We start from the raw sequence: 22,035 nt of genomic DNA, 5'->3' as shown, positions 1-22,035 counted from the left end.
GTTAGTCGTAATAAGATAGAGTCAAATGATTTGGATAGCCCTTGGTCTAGGAAGTATTTGTATACCCAAGAGAAAGATTGTCTTAGTGTTACTATCCTACAGCACAGGGCCAAAGTATTAATATTAGACACTTCCTCCTGCTCAGACAAATGGAACAGGTCTGATGATGCTTTCTGCATTTGACGTGGCCTACGATACACTTGGTGGGAGCTATGAAGGCACCATTAGTTAGTGAGCAATTCCTCAGAAAACCACACAAACTGTTTTTTAATGTATTTTCGCCATCACCAGCGGACTAGAACCCATCTGAAGATTCGAAGATGGCTATGTATAGAAAATGGCTGAATTTTTTGTATGTTCCCAAAATGCCGATCTCGAACAACCCTGAAAATTTTCTTGTTATCTTTGTCCATTTCCAAGATATATAGGTCCGAAGTTATCCTGCTTCTACACGTGAAGTCCGGTATGAGGCGAAATCTAAATAATAAATAACAGCAGAAAATTGCTCAGATTTTCACGGTATAGTCTAAACATTCATCTAGAAGAGCCATCTTCCCCTTTTGAAAAATCGTGGTCCTCTATAGGGAAAACCCCAAAAACTTGTTTTTTGGATACCAAAAGCCAGCCGCATATTCCGAGACGGTTATCCACAGAAAATGGCGGTAATTTTACGATCTATTCTGAGGATACCGATGTCGAACAAGCTTGAAAATTTCCTTCTTATCTTCATCAACTTCCGAGATGTAGGGGTTCAAATTTACCCTACAAGACCGCGTAAAATACGCACGTAAAATCCGGTCTGTGGCGAAAACGTAGTTTATAAAGTGACTTAGCAAGGAGAAATATGCTGTATCTCTGTTATTATCTTGGAACACTACGTTGAGTACTGAAGCAAATGCAAATTTTTTGCCGTAAAATCCGGTCTGAAGTATAAAATTAGTTTTGCGTTTTTTTTCAGTTTCATGTAAGTAAACTATCTAGCTTTTACTGAGCAACACATTGTGTTCTATATGAGTTACATGCCCTGTTACAGTAGGGAAAAGAAAGGAACCAGTAGAAAAATGCTCTATCGGAGCCCAAGATTTGCGAATATGTTTGCGTTTACTTAAAAGATTCTGACTGAAAAGTTGGGAACCGTCTGCCTCATTCTACCTTCCTCAACACGATCGAAAATGTTCCCAAAACTTTTGACATGCGAACATATTTGCTCATTTTATGCTGAGAGAGAAGAAGGCAGTGGCAGTGGCGAAGAGACTGAACAGTAATAAATACTCGAAGATAGTTGACAGTGGTTGTGTAATAGAAAGAGCGCAACAGAATATGGCAATGTGCAAGAAAGAGAGAGATACACTGGTAGTGGAACATAGTTTACAGTGACAGAAAGTTGCTAGGAAAAATGTGAAGGTGACAGTGCCAGAGAGGGAGGAAAAAAGAGAAAGAGAAAGTTGAAGTGGTGAGAGCCAGTGATAATGAGAGACAGAGTATATGACAATGACAACAAGAAAGAGCGAGACAGTGATAGTGAGAAGAGACATCAGCACTATGAAGGAAGGAATGAGACATTGGCAATAAGAGAAAGCAAGAGGGAGACAGTGACGGTAACAGGTGACTGTACTAGGCGGATAGAAAGATGGGGATTGTGGTTGTGACACAGGAGACAATGATAGAGAGACGCAAAGAGATAATGACAATAAGATGGGCTGAATGAGTGAGTGAGAAAGGGAAATTATGAATGAATGGGTATGAGAGACTTTCAGGGATGGACTACTGCGTGTGAGTAAGCTACAACAGGGGAGTTCGTGGGACTTAAAGGTGAGTTGCATGATGATGAAAACTGTAATAAGTTAATATGCCGTAGTTTTTGAGAACATTTTTAAAGGTGCTGAGGCAGATAGAATGAGGCAGTTAGCATCCCACTTTTCAGTGACTGTTTTAAATAAACAGGAACGTATTCGCATTTGTTATGTTCATATAAGAGCATTTTTCCGCTGGTGAATATAATGACTGTATATGTGATTAACACAAACACCAGTACACACGCTTCACTAAATTTAAGACGGATGTCCCTAGCAAGTGTGGAATATTTTGAGTATGGTGGGTAGTGTGTGGAGCGAGCTGTTACCTGCTGTGCGCTCACAGCTGAGACTCAACAGGTGTGGGTGGTGCAGGTGCGCGTCCCGGCTCCGACGGACGGGTGCACGGGGCCGCGGCCGACCGGTGCCAGCCTGCGCAACGCCACGTCGCTGCACTCCTCCGTCTCCACGTCGGCGATGCCGGCCAACTCCGCCAGTGGCGGCGGCAGCAGCAGCGGCGGCGGCGCAGGGCTGCACCACTCGGAGGCGGCTCGTCTCCTGCCGGCGGGGCCCGTGGCCAAGGACGTGCCCTCCGAGGACGGCGACTCCGCGCAGCCGCCCACTTACACCTTCACGAGGCTTGCCATCCGTTCCAATTATATGGACAAGAGCATCGAGGCCAAGAAGAAGGTACAACCATATTCTACGTTCCCCCTTATTTGTCTGGATATCAAACAACTCTACATCTACATCCATACTCCGCAAGCCAACTGACGGTGTGTGGCGGAGGGTACCTTGAGTACCTCTATCGGTTCTCCCTTCTATTCAAGTCTCGTATTGTTCGTGGAAAGAAGGATTCTCGGTATGCCTCTGTGTGGGCTCTAATCTCTCTGATTTTATCCTCATGGTCTCTTCGCGAGATATACGTAGGAGGGAGCAATATACTGCTTGACTCTTCGGTGAAGGTATGTTCTCGAAACTTTAACAAAAGCCCGTACCGAGCTACTGAGCGTCTCTCCTGCAGAGTCTTCATCTCCGTAACGCTTTCGCGGTTACTAAATGATCCTGTAACGAAGCGCGCTGCTCTCCGTTGGGTCTTCTCTATCTCTTCTATCAACGCTATCTGGTACGGATCCCACACTGCTGAGCAGTAATCAAGCAGTGGGCGAACAAGCGTACTGTAACCTACTTCCTTTGTTTTCGGATTGCATTTCCTTAGGATTCTTCCAATGAATCTCAGTCTGGCATCTGCTTTACTGACGATCAACTTGATATGATCATTCCATTTTATCACTCCTAATGCCTACTCCCAGATAATTTATGGAATTAACGGCTTCCAGTTGCTGACCTGCTATATTGTAGCTAAATGATAAGGGATCTATCTTTCTATGTATTCGCAGCACATTACACTTGTCTACATTGAGATTCAATTGCCATTCCCTGCACCATGCGTCAATTCGCTGCAGATCCTCCTGCATTTCAGTACAATTTTCCATTGTTACAACCTCTCGATACACCACAGCATCATCTGCAAAAAGCCTCAGTGAACTTCCGATGTCATCCACCAGGTCATTTATGTATATTGTGAATAGCAACGGTCCTATGACACTCCCCTGCGGCACACCTGAAATCACTCTTACTTCGGAAGACTTCTCTCCATTGAGAATGACATGCTGCGTTCTGTTATCTAGGAACTCTTCAATCCAATCACACAATTGGTCTGATAGTCCATATCCTCTTACTTTTTTCATTAAACGACTGTGGGGAACTGTATCTAACGCCCTGAGGAAGTCAAGAAACACGGCATCTACCTGTGATCCGTGTCTATGGCCCTCTGAGTCTCGTGGACGAATAGCGCGAGCTGGGTTTCACACGATCGTCTGTTTCGAAACCCATGCTGATTCCTACAGAGTAGATTTCTAGTTTCCAGAAAAGTCATTATACTCTAACATAATACGTGCTCCAAAATTCTGCAACTGATCGACGTTAGAGATATAGGTCTATAGTTCTGCACATCTGTTCGACGTCCCTTCTTGAAAACGGGGATGACCTGTGCCCTTTTCCAATCCTTTGGAGCGCTACGCTCTTCTAGAGACCAACGGTACACCGCTGCAAGTAGGGGGGCAAGTTCCTTCGCGTACTCTGTGTAAAATCGAACTGGTATCCCATCAGGTCCAGCGGCCTTTCCTCTTTTGAGCGATTTTAATTGTTTCTCTATCCCTCTGTCGTCTATTTCGATATCTACCATTTTGTTATCTGTGCGACAATCTAGAGAAGCCGGCCGGAGTAGCCGAGCGGTTCTAGGCGCTACAGTCTGGAACGGCGCGACCGCTACGGTCGTAGGTTCGAATCCTGCCTCGGGCATGGATGTGTGTGATGTCCTTAGGTTAGTTAGGTTTAAGTAGTTCTAAGTTCCAGGGGACTGATGACCTCAGATGTTAAGTCCCATGTGTGTGATGTCCTTAGGTTAGTTAGATTTAAGTAGTTCTAAGTTCTAGGGGACTGATGACCTCAGATGTTAAGTCCCATAGTGCTCAGAGGCATTTGAACCCATTTTTTTATTCGTCATCCCACTCTACCTTTATATGACGTTTCTCGAACGGATTTAAATATGAAACTTTACTCTCACAACTGGACACGCTTATCGGCAAGGAGTTATCCAAGATCCTTATTTGTAGAAAATAGACTTCCTTTCCTCCTGTCGATTGCTGTTATTATCTCAACACCAGTCTCAGGCTGTATCTGCCATCCTCAGATGATTTCTCGTAGTTACAGAGCAAACAGTCTTTACGAAAATCACAGTATATGACAGTGTAAGTGATAGTTCCATTAACATTGGTCACTCTGTGACTACGGGAAATGATCTGAAGATGGGTGACATTATCTGAGACCGGAACGTTGAGATAATAAAAACAGCGATCGACGGATGGTCTGTTTTAATCTTCACTCTTATTTATAAATAGCTTATCGTCTGCTGTTTTGCTGGCGTAGACTGTGTGCCCTGCACAGTACTTTTTTGCCTTAATCGAATTCTTATTTTGTTCACAAATTGCAATACCTTCTAAACGTTTCACGCTAATTAAGGCAATGGTCTTTCCGACTGTACTTCTGACCAAAAAGCGATTACGGTACCTGAAGTTGGAGGTCTTTGTTAATGCTCCCTTTTGAGTTCTTTGGGCGATATTTACACATAAACTTTGCGACCGTAGCGGTCGCGCAGTTCCAGACTGTAGCGATTTTTTGTCCATTAGGGGTTGAATTTCCAGAAACACTAAAACACTTCTTTTTTAATTTCTAATGGAGAAATCATATACCAATTTTCACAGATGTAGCTTTAAAAATCGTTTAGTAGTTCTTTAATAAATATTTTGTTTCAAAACAACTCTTACCCATTACTTTACATACTTAGTGTTCTAATTTCCAAAATTTCTGTAACTTATATATATATATATATATATATATATATATATATATATATATATATATATATATACTTCTGACCGAGGCAGCAAATACCAATTTTAGTAGTTGTAGTTTCTAAATTGGATTAACCGCTACATATTTTCCATAATCGTTTCATCCCCCAAATTCTCCCCCTTAGAGGTGGAATTTTGAAAAATCCTGGCGTTTCAGGTGGTCCCACACGTGCTCTATAGCGGATAAGCTCGCCAAACAGGCTGGTTATGGAAGAGTCGGAACATGAAGTAGGAAGGCCAACGAGCATTATCTTTTCGGAAAATTACCCCTAGAAGACCCTTTAGGAAAACTCCCACAAGAGCCTGAACAATGTCATCAACGTAACGATGGCACGTTGAGGTTCCACGTACCAAAATTAGCCGGGACCGGCTACCGTAGGCTTTGGCTCACCGGACCATTACGCCGTCTGTGCGAGCGGTATGACTCGCGGCAGCGTGGGTCGAACTGCGCTTTCACAAGATTGCCTCCATACCCGTGTGCGGTTGGCATCCGTCCCCCAAACGGACCAGGATTCATTAGTAACACCACGTTTTGCCAGTCTTTGGCAGTCCACGTTATTCTGACTCGTAGACAAAGTCGGGGATACCTCGGTGGTGACGGTAGCACACGACAGCGGCGCCTGGATTGCAGATTGCCATGCATAGGCGTCTGTAAATAGTTTGTGGAACACCCGGCACCTGTACATCTGCTTTTACCGTGGAGCGAGGCATTGTAGGATTCCTGATCGCTTGTCGCACGATCCTGCTTTCCTTTCGCCTCGTCGTCTTCCTGGTCGCCCCAGGCCCGCTACGTCGACGTCGGTGCGTCTCGTGTCCATTTCTCTCAACATCGTCTGGCGGAACTATCCGAACGATCGATCTGGCGAGCCACAAGGCATGTCGACCAACCTGAGGTCTTCATGTTAACAATTTAGCACCTCTAAAACTGGCTTAACTGTGAGAAATGTCGTCTAACTCGTCTACGTGGCATTCTGCGCCTAATAACGTCCTCCTCTAGTTTGGATATGGTCGTCACGTGAATTGTTCGTCCACAATGTTCAATAGAGTCCCGTTCCAGATCACAGCACTATTGCAGGGTCTGTGGACATGCGGACCGGTACCAAACTTAGATCATTAGCAAATTTGATCTCTCTGTACTTATTTGCAAAGTTTCGCGTTTGTACAATTCTTTCCTCTGTATGCGCTACTTTCAGTGTTCCTGGGTGTATCAGAAAGGACTTTACAACTCTGAAAACTCATATTGATTTATTCATTTAACCTACAGACACGGGTTTGGTGTCATTTTATAGCATATTACAAGTGTTTTATCATATACCTAAACAGGTTAAAAACGACTTCCATTGGTTGACTCACATCCAATATGAAGTTGATTTCTTGCCATACTCGCTGCAGCATGTCACGCGTTACTTGTTCAGTTGCGAGATATATCCTTGTACTGAGCTCTGACAGAGAAGCTGGTAATGTTGGAACAACTAAGGTGCCCTTAACGAGTCCTCAAAAGAAAATGTGAAGAGGTGTTAGGTCCAGTTAATGCCGGGGCCATCCAATTGGCGCACCTCAGCACATTCACTTACATGGAAAGCAGACATTTCGGAAATCTTAGACGTCTTACCAGTCAGACCTTGATCAATTTTCCTTCAGAATGATCACCAAGACTAAGTCTGCAGGTCGCATGAATAGGTTTATACGACTTTTACAAAGTTGTAAAGTCCTTTTTGATACGCCCGAATTGGAATTCAAACACTGTACAGGGTATATCAAAGGGTTAGCGAGAAATGTCTAGGGGTGACAGATCACTTCATAGGGACTATCCTTTGTAAGAGACAAACATGTCGTTTAAGACTGATTATGCCCCTGAGAAGAACCAGGGCGTAAGCACTTTCCGGTATTCCTATGCAACGTGTGTTGCGTATCATCCAGTTAATTGCTCCATGTGAAAGGCAGTCGGCCGTGGAAAATTTAAGTTCCTGATCCGCTTATAAACTATCTTTCTCTGTTTTTAGAAACTCATTCTTATGTTTTCTTGTTGAAATGACTGTCAGTTTAATGGGGTACTTAATGCACTTTAAAAAATGGTTCAAATGGCTCTGAGCACTATGGGACTTAACTTCTGAGGTCATCAGTCCCCTAGAACTTAGAACTACTTAAACCTAACTAACCTAATGCCATCACACACATCCATGCCCGAGGCCAATGTACTGTACACCTGATTGTTAGACACCGCTAATTCAGTGAAATCTCGTCGTCCCAGGCTGGCGAATATTAAAGTAAACCTAGCTCGCTGGAGAACTTTCTCCTTTAACAAAATTTGTTCTCCATAGCACATTCCATCTCCCCTATATATTTGTAGCAAAGACACTGAAACACACTATATGTGAGTAGTAATCGAAACGTCCTCGGCCCCTGGTTTTTGATTAATAATCAGCACTGGCGACCGAAAACTTCAACCATAATAAGTCACCCTCATTCTACCAATGGCTTGTCAAAAAGGGCAGAGGAAAGGAAAGAGATTCAGGGCATGCCCTTGCCCTTTGGGTGGGAAACTGCCCCTAGCGCTGGAAGGATCAGCTATGATCAACGGTATGAGGATGCAGAAGGCAATCGAAACCACTGCATTAAAGACACATATTGTGTATCCACAGGACATGTGGTCTGTAATTGAAAATGTGTTGTAATGATCTTTTCAAAGGCAAAACATTCCGGAATAGCCCCCCTTTCCGATCTCGATAAGGGGTCCGCCAAGGGGCACGTGACAATGGAAAAAAGGTTGAATAACCAACGAAAGTACAACATTCTACGAGCCGGGGCGTGGGATGTCAGAAGCTTGAACGTAGTAGGGAATCTATAAAATCTAAAGAGGCTCAATCCAGGTATGGAGGGTCAGCGAATTGAAACGGAAAGAAGACAAGGATTTCTGGTCAGATGAGTATAGGGTAACATCAACAGGAGAAAAAGATGATGTAACGCGAGTAGGATTTATTATGAATGGGAAGGTAGTGCAGAGACTGTGTTATTGTCAACATTTCAGTGATAGGGTTGTTCTCGTCAGAATCGACAGCAAACCCCACCGACGAAGGTAGTTCAGGTATACATGCCGACAGCGCAAGCTGAAGAGACAGAGAAAGTGAATGCGGTTGTTGAACAGGTAATGCAGTACGTGGAGGGAGATAAAAAAGCTAATAATCAGGGAAGACTGGAAAGCGGTTCTAGGGGAAGACGCAGAATAAAGTGTTACGAGAGGATATAGGCTTGGTACTAGGAATGGCAGAGGAGAAAGACTAATTGAGTTCTGTAATAAATTTCAGCTAGTAATAGCGAATACTCTGTTCAGTAATCACAAGAGGAGGAGATATACTTGGAAAAGGCTGGGAGATACGGGAATATTTCACTTGGTTTACATCATGGTCAGGCAGAGATTTTAAAATCAGATACTAGAATGTATAGCGTACCCAGAAAGAGATATAGTCTCAGATCACAATGTAGTAGTGATGAAGAGCAGGCTGAGCTTAAGACATTAGTCTATAAAGGGCAATCGCAGAACTTGAAAAGAAAAACATAGCTACAAAGAAGGTAACTGCGAAGAAACCATGGGTATCAGAAGAAATACTTCGGATGATAGATGGAAGGAGGAAGTACGAAAATGCTCAGAGAAATTCAAGAATACAGAAATACAAGTCACTGAGGAATGAAATAAATAGGAGGTGCCAGGGAACTAAGACGTGATGACTGCATGAAAAAAATGTGAAGAAAAAAGAAACAGAGATGATTGTCGGAAGGGCTGACACAGCATATTGGAAAGTCAAAACAGCCTTCAGTGAAATTAAAAGCAATGGTGGTAACATTAAGCGTGCAACGGGACTTCCATTGTTAAATGCAGAGGAGAGAGCGGATAGGTGGAAAGAATATACTGAAGGGCTCCATTGGGGGGGGGGGGGAACACTTGTCTAAAATGATAGAAGAAGAAACAGGAGTCGATTTAGAAGATATAGGGGATCGAGTATTAGAATAAGAATTTTAAAGAGCTTTGGAAGGCTTAAGACCAAATAAGGTGGAAGGGAAAACAACATTCCATCAAAATTTCTAAAATCATTGAGGAAGTGGCAACAAAAGAACTATTCACGTTCGCGTGTAGAATTTATGAGTCTGGAGATATAACGACTGACTTTCACAGAAATACCACCAACACAATTGCGAAAACTGCAAGAGCTGACAAGTGCGAGATTGATCGCACAATCAGCTTAACAGCTCATGCATCCAAGTTGCTGACAAGAATAATATACAGAAAAGTGAGGATGTGTCAGATGACGATCAGTTTGCTTTAGGAAAGGTAAAGGTTGATGTTGTGGTTGATAATGGAAGTAAGACTAAAGAAAAATAAAAACAAAAAAATGGTTCAAATGGCTCTGAGCACTATGGGACTTAACATCTATGGTCATCAGTCCCCTAGAACTTAGAACTACTTAAACCTAACTAACCTAAGGACAGCACACAACACCCAGCCATCACGAGGCAGAGAAAATCCCTGACCCCGCCGGGAATCGAACCCGGGAACCCGGGCGTGGAAAGCGAGAACGCTACCGCACGACCACGAGATGCGGGCAAAATAAAAACACCTATAGAGGTCTTGTTGACCTGGAAAAAGCATTCGATGATGTCAAATGGTGCAAGATGTTCGCATTTCTGAGAGATATAAGGGTAAGCTATAGGGACAGACAGGTAGTATACAATATATACAAGAGCCAAGGGGAATAAAGAGTGGACGACAAAGAACGAAGCGCTCGAATTAAAAATAGTGTAACACAGGGATGTAGTCTTTCCCCCCTACTGCTCAATCTTACATCGAAGAAGCAATGATGGAAGTAAATGTAAGGTTCAGGAGTGTAATTAAAATTCAAGATGAAAGGATATCATTGAGACGATTCGCTGTTGACATTACTATCCTGAGTATCCTGAGTGAAAGTGAAGAAGAATTACGTGATCTACTGAATGGAATGAACAGTCTAATGAGTACAGAATATGGATTGAGAGTAAATCGAAGAAAGACGAAAGTAATGAGAAGTAGCAGATATGAGAACAGCAAGAAACGTAACATCAGGACTGGTGGTCAAGAAGTAGATGAAGTTAAGGAATTCTACTACCTAGGCAGACCAATAACAGACGGAGTAAGGAGGACATCAAATGCCAACTAGCACCGGTACAAAAGGTATTATTGACAAAGAGACGTCTACTACTATCAAACATCGGCCTTAGCCCCATGTTATGCGTTTATTGTGACCTCTGGATTCACTGCCTCCGTAAGTGGAAATGCCTGCCACGGAGATAACTATCCCTGTCATTTTCTGCCGGTTTCCATATCGTTGGGAAGGTGGCATGGTACATAATATCCAAGCAAAGTAGTTGATTTCGGCGTAGGTTCGTTCAGTAAGCGTAACGTGCTAATAAAATTTCTGTGGTAGACGCTACAACCGAGACGTTATCCATAACGAAGAGATTTCATGTTATCGTTCCGAGAGCATCGTCTCCAAGAAAATCTTGATTCTACAGACATATCACTTTCTCCCACGAACATTTGGTTAAACGACCATGGCCATGACAGGAAAATCAGAGAAATTTCAGCTCACATGCAAGTTTTTAGGGGCTCAGCTATGGATGCTGTGATACATTGTACGTTAATATGTACCAAATTCAATATATTAGTTGTTTTTTTCTGTGTCTATGAGTCTTCCCGCAAATACATAGCCTAATTTACTGCTACCTTATCTTTTCTCCACAGTCTTTAGTGCATCATGAAATGAACTACACCTGTCAGTATACACTACCTGTAGTATCTCCAAGTGTCCACAGTTCAGTACCTGACCTGGTCCCCAGGAAAAATAAACATTAATGACTAGGTTGTGCCATGTGTACTTCGAGGTACTACCCAACCTAAAAACATAATAGTTATGTTAGTCTGCAAATGAAGTAAATACTGATGTAATGTTGTTCAGTACACTGTCCTCAGTCATCAGTCGAAATATCTACACATATACCCCTAACACTTGGTGTAGTCTTACGAAATATAGTTCCACCTGGACTCTCATTTCCAAACTCAACAGAAAAAGAGAAATGCTGACGGTAGGCCTACCCGAAGCTTATTCCACTTCAAACGTAATTTATCAGTTTTCCAGCAATAGTTGCTGTTTTTGAAGAGTACGAACAAACTTTGTAAGTGATTCTCTAATGCTTTAATACAATTTCTTTGTTAATGCTTCCACATTTTAACTTCCCGTGGTCTGGGTTCACAGCCACGTAGAATTTTTTAAACGACATCATATTTGTCTTTGACTGTAGAAGTTATTTATTTCGTTATTCCAGTTTCGACCTCTGGGCCATTTTCAACAGGTACTGCAAAAGATTTTTCTTTAGCAAATGTCAGGCTTTAAAATGTCAGACTTTAAAGGCCTCCAAAAATGAAATAAATTACCTGTACAGCCAACGGCGAATATAATTCGTAATTCGCTGAAGTCAACAACTACTCATGGAATTCCTGTTCACCAACTGTTCTAACGATTCATTTCATACTAAATATTTTTTGCCTTTTTAATGCAACTTAATCATGATTTTTTAATTCTGAAACATGAAGTCACTGATTACTATTGCCTGCTATTTCTTATTCGTTTGACATTTTTGCAGTCTAGACAAATCATGGCAATGCGTTTGTTTTGACCTCACCTCATTACTGCTTAGCAGCACTGGGCATATCAGAAGTCTTGGCATAATCCAAGGTAGGAAACTACAGCTAGGCTGAGCCAGTTGATTTGGTGGTTGAAAGATGGAACAACGTCATGAGCTACTGTTCACGACTACAGATTAGACTAGATACCGAATATTTTATGTATTTCAAATATTAACTCATTAATGGTTCATTCGTCGCTTTTTCTGACTTAACTTCGGCCAAAATGAATTTGTAAACAACTGCGTACTCCTAGTACCACGTGTAGGAATATATGTTTAGTGAGTATCTCAGTAGGATGTTTGTGCTAGACTACAGTTCCTCTGCGCAGTCAAAACTACGTCTAACAATTAGCATTGCGCATTAATTGTATCTTACCTACTTTTGCACTTATTATTTCTAAACCTAATTATTACAAAATTAAATAAACCATCACTGTTTCAACATTGTAACAATACTAGCGAACCTAGCAAAGCTTCGCAATTGCTAATTATGTATGGGAATTGCATGTATAACCTAAATTCATTACCCCCCCCCCCTGCCCATCTTCTCACCCCGTTCTCTGTCCGCACATTACGACACTGCGTCTGTCAGTACATAATCTGCTCCCCGTTCTCTCTGTGCACCTCCTCCTCCCCAGCTCTATAACTCTATGTCCATTTCCGTCTGAATGTTCAGTAGAGAATCGCGTAAAAGATTATGTCTATACATAACGGATATTTTAGATCCTGTGACTGTTAGCTGAACGCAAGTACATAAAACTGCAACCAGTCACTTCTTTGAACAGTTATTTATTATTCCATGAACCGGTTTTCGAACCTCTTTAGGTTCATCTTCAGATGGTTTTCTGGAAGTCACATCACTATTTCTAACATAATGCTGGATGGAACATGCTTTAATGTATCGCCATGAGTGTAGTTTATCTGTCGATATGGATGCAAAATTTTAGTTTTGTACTTACTGCGACAATATGGGCTGATTTTTTCTGTTAGTGTCCAACTGTCTGCTCCCATTTTGACTGCCAGTCGGTATGTCACTCCACACACTTCTACACAATCTGTACACATTTCGCTGTATTAGGGAAATTTTGCCAGCATCCAGCTCTGAGCAGAGTAGGCTTATGTCATATCTTTTGTCTAGATCTTTGTAACAAGCAACAGTTGTATAGCACATGTTGGATGCTGGCAAAGTTTCGCTATCACAGTGGAAATGTACACGGATTGTGTAAAAGTGTGTGAAGTGATGTACCAACTGGCCATCAAAATGGCGGCTTTTTTCTGTTAGTGTCCATCTGTCTGCTAAGTATTAACCTAGAAATAGTGGTGTAAGTTCCGTGAAACCATCTGGAAACGAACCTGAAAAGGTTCGAAAACCGATTCATGGAATAATAAATAACTATTCAAAAAAGTGAGTCGTTGCAGTTTTATGTATTTACAATCGTGTAAAAGTTTCATGTAAAGCCGTCAAGATATTTCCGCGATTTGTGGTAACAACGGTTCCCCCTTTGTCTGTTGTTGTTATGGTCTTCAGTCCTGAGACTGGTTTGATGCAGCTCTCCATGCTACTCTATCCTGTGCAAGCTTCTTCATCTCCCAGTACCTACTGCAACCCACATCCTTCTGAATCTGCTTAGTGTATTGATCTCTTGGTCTCCCTCCACGATTTTTACCCTCCACGCTGCCCTCCAATGCTAAGTTTGTGATCCCTTGATGCCTTAAAACATGTCCTACCAACCGATCCCTTCTTCTAGTCAAGTTGTGCCACAAACTTCTCTTCTCCCCAATCCTATTCAATACCTCCTCATTAGTTACGTGATCTACCCACCTTACCTTCAGCATTCTTCTGTAGCACCACATTTCGAAAATTTCTATTCTCTTCTTGTCCAAACTGGTTATCGTCCATGTTTCACTTCCATACATGGCTACACTCCATACAAATACTTTCAGAAACGACTTCCTGACACTTAAATCTATACTCGATGTTAACAAATTTATCTTCTTCAGAAACGATTTCCTTGCCATTGCCAGTCTACATTTTATATCCTCTCTACTTCGACCACCATCAGTTATTTTGCTCCCTAATTAGCAAAACTCCTTTACTACTTTAAGTGTCTCATTTCCTAATCTAATCCCCTCAGCATCACCCGATTTAATTTGACTACATTCCATAATCCTCGTTTTGCTTTTGTTGATGTTCATCTTATATCCTCCTTTCAGGACACTGTCCATCCCGTTAACTGCTCTTCCAAGTCCTTTGCTGTCTCTGACAGAATTGCAATGTCATCGGTGAACCTCAAAGTTTTTACTTCTTCTCCATGAATTTTAATACCTACTCCGAATTTTTCTTCTGTTTCCTTTACTGCTCGCTCAATACACAGATTGAATAACATCGGGGAGAGGCTACAACCCTGTCTCACTCCTTTCCCAACCACTGCTTCCCTTTCATGCTCCTCGACTCTTATAACTGCCATCTGGTTTCTGTACAAATTGTAAATAGCCTTTAGCTCCCTGTATTTTACCCCTGCCACCTTCAGAATTTGAAAGAGAGTATTCCAGTTAACGTTGTCAAAAGCTTTCTCTAAGTCTACAAATGCTAGGAACGTAGGTTTGCCTTTTCTTAATCTTTCTTCTAAGATAAGTCGTAAGGTTAGTATTGCCTCAAGTGTTCCAACATTTCTACGGAATCCAAACTGATCTTCCCCGAGGTCCGCTTCTACCAGTTTTTCCATTCGTCTGTAAAGAATTCGCGTTAGTATTTTGCAGCTGTGACTTATTAAACTGATAGTTCGGTAATTTTCACATCTGTCAACACCTGCTTTCTTTGGGATTGAAATTATTATATTCTTCTTGAAGTCTGTGAGTATTTCGCCTGTCTCATACATCTTGCTCACCACATGGTAGAGTTTTCTCATGACTGGCTCTCCCAAGGCCATCAGTAGTTCTAATGGAATGTTGTCTACTCCCGGGGCCTTGTTTCGACTCAGGTCTTTCAGTGCTCTGTCAAACTCTTCACGCAGTATCTTATCTCCCATTTCATCTTCATCTACATCCTCTTCCATTTCCATAATATTGTCCTCAAGTACATCGCTCTTGTATAAACCGTCTATATACTCCTTCCACCTTTCTGCCTTCCCTTCTTTGCTTAGAACTGGGTTGCCATCTGAGCTCTTGATATTCATACAAGTGGTTCTCTTCTCTCCAAAGGTGTCTTTAATTTTCCTGTAGGCAGTATCTATCTTACCCCTAGTGAGACAAGCCTCTACATCCTTACATTTGTCCTCTAGCCATCCCTGCTTAGCCATTTTGCACTTCCTGTCGATCTCATTTTTGAGACGTTTGTATTCCTTTTTGCCTGCTTCATTTACTGCATTTTTATATTTTCTCCTTTCATCAATTAAATTCAATATTTCTTCTGTTACCCAAGGATTTCTATTAGCCCTCGTCTTTTTACCTACTTGATCCTCTGCTGCCTTCACTACTTCATCCCTCAGAGCTACCCATTCTTCTTCTACTGTATTTCTTTCCCCCATTCCTGTCAATTGTTCCCATATGCTCTCCCTGAAACACTATACAACCTCTGGTTCTTTCAGTTTGTCCAGGTCCCATCTCCTTAAATTCCCACCTTTTTGCAGTTTCTTCAGTTTCAATCTGAAGTTCATAACCAATAGATTGTGGTCAGAATCCACATCTGCCCCTGGAAATGTCTTACAATTTAAAACCTGGTTCCCAAATCTCTGTCTTACCATTATATAATCTATCTGATACCTTTTAGTATCTCCAGGATTCTTCCAGGTATACAACCTTCTTATATGATTCTTGAACCAAGTGTTAGCTATGATTAAGTTATGCTCTATGCAAAATTCTACAAGGCGGCTTCCTCTTTCATTTCTTCTCCCCAATCCATATTCACCTACTATGTTTCCTTCTCTCCCTTTTCCTACTGACGAATTCCAGTCACCCATGACTATTAAATTTTCGTCTCCCTTCACTACCTGAATAATTTCTTTTATCTCGTCATACATTTCATCTATTTCTTCATCATCTGCAGAGCTAGTTGGCATATAAACTTGTACTACTGTAGTAGGCATGGGCTTTGTGTCTATCTTGGCCACAATAATGCGTTCACTATGCTGTTTGTAGTAGCTAACCCGCACTCCTATTTTTTTATTCATTATTAAACCTACTCCTGCATTACCCCTATTTGATTTTGTATTTATAACCCTGTAATCACCTGACCAAAAGTCTTGTTCCTCCTGCCACCGAACTTCACTAATTCCCACTATATCTAACTTTAACCTATCCATTTCCCTTTTTAAATTTTCTAACCTACCTGCCCGATTAAGGGATCTGACATTCCACGCTTCGATCCGTAGAATGCCAATTTTCTTTCTCCTGATAACGACGTCCTCTTGAGTAGTCCCCGCCCGGAGATCCGAATGGGGGACTATTTTACCTCCGGAATATTTTACCCAAGAGGACGCCATCATCATTTAATCATACAGTAAAGCTGCATGTCCTCGGGAAAAATTACGGCTGTAGTTTCCCCTTGCTTTCAGCCGTTCGCAGTACCAGCACAGCAAGGCCGTTTTGATTAATGTTACAAGGCCAGATCAGTCAATCATCCAGACTGTTGCCCCTGCAACTACTGAAAAGGCTGCTGCCCCTCTTCAGGAACCACATGTTTGTCTGGCCTCTCAACAGATACCCCTCCGTTGTGGTTGCACCTACGGTACGGCCATCTGTATCGCTGAGGCACGCAAGCCTCCCTACCAACGGCAAGGTCCATGGTTCATAGGGGGGCCCCTTTGTCTATTACATATATATCTACATATATATTACGTATATTACAAAAACGTACACCCTGTCTGCCTAAGTCCGTCGGACTGTTAGAGTACCGTGTATAAGTCTGAAGTAAATCGGTCAAGAAATTGCGAGATTTGTGGTAACTACGCTTTCCCTTTATATATTACATATGTACAGGGTGGCAATTATTGAACTATATGAAAATAAACGTAAATTAGTTACAAACTACGGCGTGCTCACACTTTATTCAACATGTAAACGTCACTACAGATATTCGGATTAGGTTATGACATGTTCGATATGCCTGCCATCACTGGCAATGAAGTGAGGCAGACGAATAAAGAAATACTGCATGACCCGCTGAAGCGTCGAAACATCGATGCTGTCGATGACCCTCTGAAGACCATCTTTTCGGCTCGGCAATGGTTTTGAGGTTACGGCTGTACACCTTGCCTTTATTATAACCCCACACAAAGGAGTAGCCTGGGTTCAGATACGGAGAATATAGCGGCCAATCTAGGCCCATTCCAGTGGCCTCTAGGTATCCCAGAGCCAGAATGCGGTGGCCACAGTGCCCCTCCAGGGCATCAAACACTCTCCTGCATCTGTGGGGTGGAATTCTGTCTTGCATGAACCAAATATTGTTGAAATCAAGCTCACTTTGGTTAATGGGGATGACATCATTTCCCAAAACCTTCACGTACCGTTCGGCAGTCAGCGGGCCACCAAGGAATATCGCACGTATTATTCCATGATTGGACATTGCACACCACACAGACACCCGTTGAGGGTGAAGAGACTTCACGATTGCGAATGCGGATTCTCAGTCCCCCAAATGCACCAATTTTGCTTATTGACGAACCCATCCAAATGAAACTGGGCTTCGTCACTAAACCAAACCATAAAGCGCATACTAATTCCTATCACGCCTCGCGGCCAACCACGCAATTTCAAACCGTACAGAAGTAATGACAATTTTATGTCGTATAATTTAGTCATTGTCAACCTTTATTTATAAGTCATATATGTGTTATAAAAATACATAACCTTCGTTCGACCGAACTCTCAATAAACTGTAGTGTAAAAATTTATACTAAATGGGTCAAGAACTATTCAAGATTTGAGGTAAGAACATTCCCTTTTTATAAATCACAATTGTATTTATGATCATCTTGTGGTGCAGTTCTTCTTGTTGTCTCCGTGCTTGCTAAGAAAAAAGGTGTCTTGCATAAGGCGGAACTTCTCATCCCATTGTATTTATGTATTATGTATGTGTCAAACTGAAAATAACAACAAAAATCAGGCAAATCGGTCAAGCCGTTCTCAGGTGATGATCTTTCATACAAGTGGTAATTGATTTTCACATATATAGTTATTTAAAATAACTCTCATTTATTGTTCCGTCTCAGTTGGACACTTTTTTAATTCGAATACATACTCCGATCAGTCAGGATCATTTTCGGATCTAAGTAATTGCATCAGCAATCCTTCTTGTCCACACATAACAACATACACTACGTGATCAAAAGTATCCGGACACCCCCAAAAACATACGTTTTTCATGTTAGGTGCATTGTGCTGCCACCTACTGCCAGGTACTCCATATCAGCGACCTCAGTTTTCAAGACTATTTTAGTCACAAGACGGCAGAGATGGATCGCTCCATCTCTTCACCCTTAGCAATATGACTTCACTCAAAAGAGAGAAAGTTCACTATGGTCGACATAATCGTCCTGAGACAATTCAGCAACCGTATACAAGTAGATATTTAAGATAATTTTCATTTGTTGGTTCGTCTCAGTTGCAAACTTTTTCTTAATTCGATTAGATGTTTCGGTCACTGTGGGTCATCCTCAGATCTAAGTGATTGCACCAGCAACCTGTCTTGTCTCAGAACAACGCATTTAAGTACTGTACTCTCATACACTATGTAATCAAAAGTATCCGGACGCCTGGCTGAAAATAACTTACAAGTTCCTGACGGCCTCCATTGGTAATGCTGGAATTCAATATGGTTTTGGCCCATCCTTAGCCTTGATGACAGCTTCCATTCTTGCAGGCATACGTTCAGTGGGTGCTGGAAGATTTCTTGGGGAATAGCAGTCCATTCTTCACGGAGTGATACACTAATGAGAGGTATCGATGTCGGTCGATGACGCCTGGCACGTTGTCGGCGTTACAGAACATCCCAAAGCTGTTCTATAGTATTCAGGTCAAAATTCTGTGCAGACCAGTGCATTACAGGGAGGTTATTGTCGTGTAATCACTGCGCCACAGGCCGTGCATTATGAACAGGTGCTCGATCGTGTTGAAAGATGCAGTGGCCATCCCCGAATTGCTCTTCAACAGTGGGAGGCAAAAAGGTACTTAAAACATCAATGTAGGCCTGTGCTGTGATAGTTACAGGCAAAACAACAAGGGGTGCAAGTCCCCTCCATGAAAAACACGACCACACTATAACACCACCGCCTCCGAATTTTACGGTTGACACAACACATGCTGGCAGATGATGTTCACCGGGCATTCGCCATACCCACATCCTGCCATCGGATCGCCACATTGTGTACCGTGATTCGTCACTCCACACAACGTTTTTCCACTGTTTGAAAAATAAAATATTCTTGACGAGCCACCAAGATAATTCTTTCATGCAAGACCCAAAACTTATCGACCGACTACAGTATCTATGCGAACAGTACCTCATAGGGATTAGCAAAGTTGCGGTGACATCATTTTAAGAATAAAAAAGTGTCCTATATGTGAATATATGAATGTACACGACGTGTTCAGGTGCTTCAAACAGCACTGGCTTCAAGAGCATTTGGGTATGGCATCAGAGACGTCCTATTCTTCTCCGCAGGTGATCCGGATGCTGTTCGTCGTAGTGGCGGAGTTCTTCATTTGCTGGGCGCCACTGCACGTGCTCAACACTTGGTACCTGTTCAGCCCAGACGCAGTCTATATGAATGTGGGCCGCACGGGCGTGGCGCTCGTGCACCTGCTCGCCTACATCAGCTCCTGCTGCAACCCCATCACGTACTGCTTCATGAACCGCAAGTTCCGCGCTGCGTTCCTCGGCGTCTTCGGGTGCCGCAGGTTGGAAAACGTTTCTCTTTACTGTAGTACAATAAAACATAAGGGTTTTAGTGTTTGATGAAACGAAAGGCGTATGATTATACTCGTAACGGAACAGAAAGTCTGCTAGCCAACTATGTCAATCTAATTCGAATTTAAATGCAACGGTCAGACTCCACAGCTATGACTAAAAATGAGTTGTTGGTAATCTGTTGTTCAAAAGGATTACAAGCCCTCAAGAGTATATAAAATCAAAATTGGTAGTTACAATACTTTGGGAAATAATAGAAACTTAGTCGAGGACGGTAGGACTGGATCTAAACCGGCCCCACCCAAATATGTTCGAATTTAACGGCATTGTGAATTTCGATTCTAACTAACAGTATAAAAAAAAGAATATTTGAAGCACTGCGCTCCCACACACTTCTTTATCGATGAAAGAGACAAGTATAAGAGACAGAGAACAGAAAGCTAGGAAAAAGGATGAAAAACTAAATAAGGAAAGAGTAGTGCAAAGTAATGTATGTTAAAGTAAGAAGGCTACTTCCGTTCTGATTTCCTCTGAACTCAATAAGATGAATCGAGGAACAAGTATCCTAATCCTTGTTATTGTCATCCTAATAACATATGACGACAGGATTGTCAGTGTAAACTGTTTCCTCTTTAACGTTTAAAGTTACGAAAAATAAAAAAAAATCACAGTGTTCCTCAGTTTTAATTTATATATCTGCACCTGTCGGTAACTGTCGATCATAAATTTTGTTTTTCTTTTCCTATCTGTTGACAACAATCATAAAAGCATTTCATAACTGACTTCTCCCTCCTACACAGCCTTCTTCCTCCCCTCTGCACAAATACTGAATTTTAAAAATGTTTATTTTTTTAAATTTAATAAATTGTAAGAAAATCGTGTCACTTTACTTTAATGAACGTGACTACAAAATCCGCCAGAGATATAATTCATGTGTGAGTAGGCCAAGTGAAAATTTCACTCCACCAATAAAACTTTGATGTACACCTACTGTTGACGATGTTTATGTGGACAGTATTAACGGAAACGCTACGCCACCAAATGGAGTATGTGGTTTTTGTGTGTTGTTTTATTCTAGTTTTAATATTTTGTAGATAGTTATTTGGCTATTTCTACAGATTTTATAATCATTCCTTGTCTCCTTCTTTATCTATTGGCAGGTCTGAGGATAACCACTGGCTAATCGAAACCAGTTTAAAACAATCACTGCAGTGCAAAATTTTTATTATGAGTCTTAAGAAAATAGAAGAAACACTGTCAACCACGTAATCTCCAAAGACTATACGTCATTTTGCAGATTTTGTAAGGAAGGAATATTCAACAGAAAAGTGTTGAAGTACTAAGAATCACCTTAAAATTATACATTCAGCGCCGTCTGATACAGTTGCAGCAGTAATAAACATCAGTGCTTATTTAAATTGTTAGCAGGTGGTGTAATCGTAAAGTTAGATTTGATTCTAACTTAGTTTTTCATCTGCGTTCATCTATTAAGAACAATTTTAATTTTCCCTGCATCTACTAGTATTTCTTTATATACAATATTTGTAGTTCTTCATTCGATTCTGAGGATTATGATGCACTTACAAGACTGCTCGTATTATATACTAAAATACTGACATGAATCTCACATCTTTATTTGTGTATTTTTTCGTGTGGATGATTGCAGTAAGTGCTTGGTGTAGTACTGTATTTTTACGGATGGTTGACGAAGAAAAGGAATAACGGATGATTATACCAGGTGCTGGTACATAGTCATTTACCATTAGCCACTACCAAGCTTAATGACCTTGTCTGATACACAGGTTACTATTAATGGCGTTACATTCCTTCATTTTATGAAGAAATATATTCAGATAAGGAATGTGACACCGGACTTCGATGAATATCTGGTGCTCAGGAGCAAAATTCGGCAGTCACTACTGCCATCACAATGCTGCCGCGAACAATTTTACTCCATTGGCAAAATTTGAACCGACTACCTTCAGATTGACTGGTACCGAAGTAGCATCCGTTAGCAATCTTGTCTGCTAGGTCAGTAACTTTTGTGCGCTAAACGTGGGTATCGTCATCTTCCTGCAAGTGAGTATAGTGCGCGCAAAATGTTTAATGACTTGTTATGCTACATTAGTTTTCAAATTAACTAGAA

The 22,035-nt window shown here is 41.6% G+C and overlaps 1 protein-coding gene across 1 annotated transcript in view; it reads left to right on the top strand.

Annotated features, from left to right (window-relative positions):
• Positions 1–22,035, top strand: part of LOC126252453 (cholecystokinin receptor type A-like) — a 188,482-nt gene that overhangs the window by 22,516 nt on the left and 143,931 nt on the right. Inside the window, exons 2-3 of the mRNA XM_049953347.1 lie at positions 2,169–2,483; positions 19,644–19,879. Coding sequence (XP_049809304.1) covers positions 2,169–2,483; positions 19,644–19,879 — 551 coding nt within the window. The remainder of the gene's footprint in view (positions 1–2,168; positions 2,484–19,643; positions 19,880–22,035) is intronic.

Source organism: Schistocerca nitens, chromosome 4, assembly GCF_023898315.1.
Source record: "Schistocerca nitens isolate TAMUIC-IGC-003100 chromosome 4, iqSchNite1.1, whole genome shotgun sequence".
In the NCBI taxonomy this organism is placed as follows: Eukaryota; Metazoa; Arthropoda; class Insecta; order Orthoptera; family Acrididae; genus Schistocerca; species Schistocerca nitens.
Note: the sequence above shows the minus strand (reverse complement) of the source record. Positions and strands in the feature narration are given on the sequence as shown.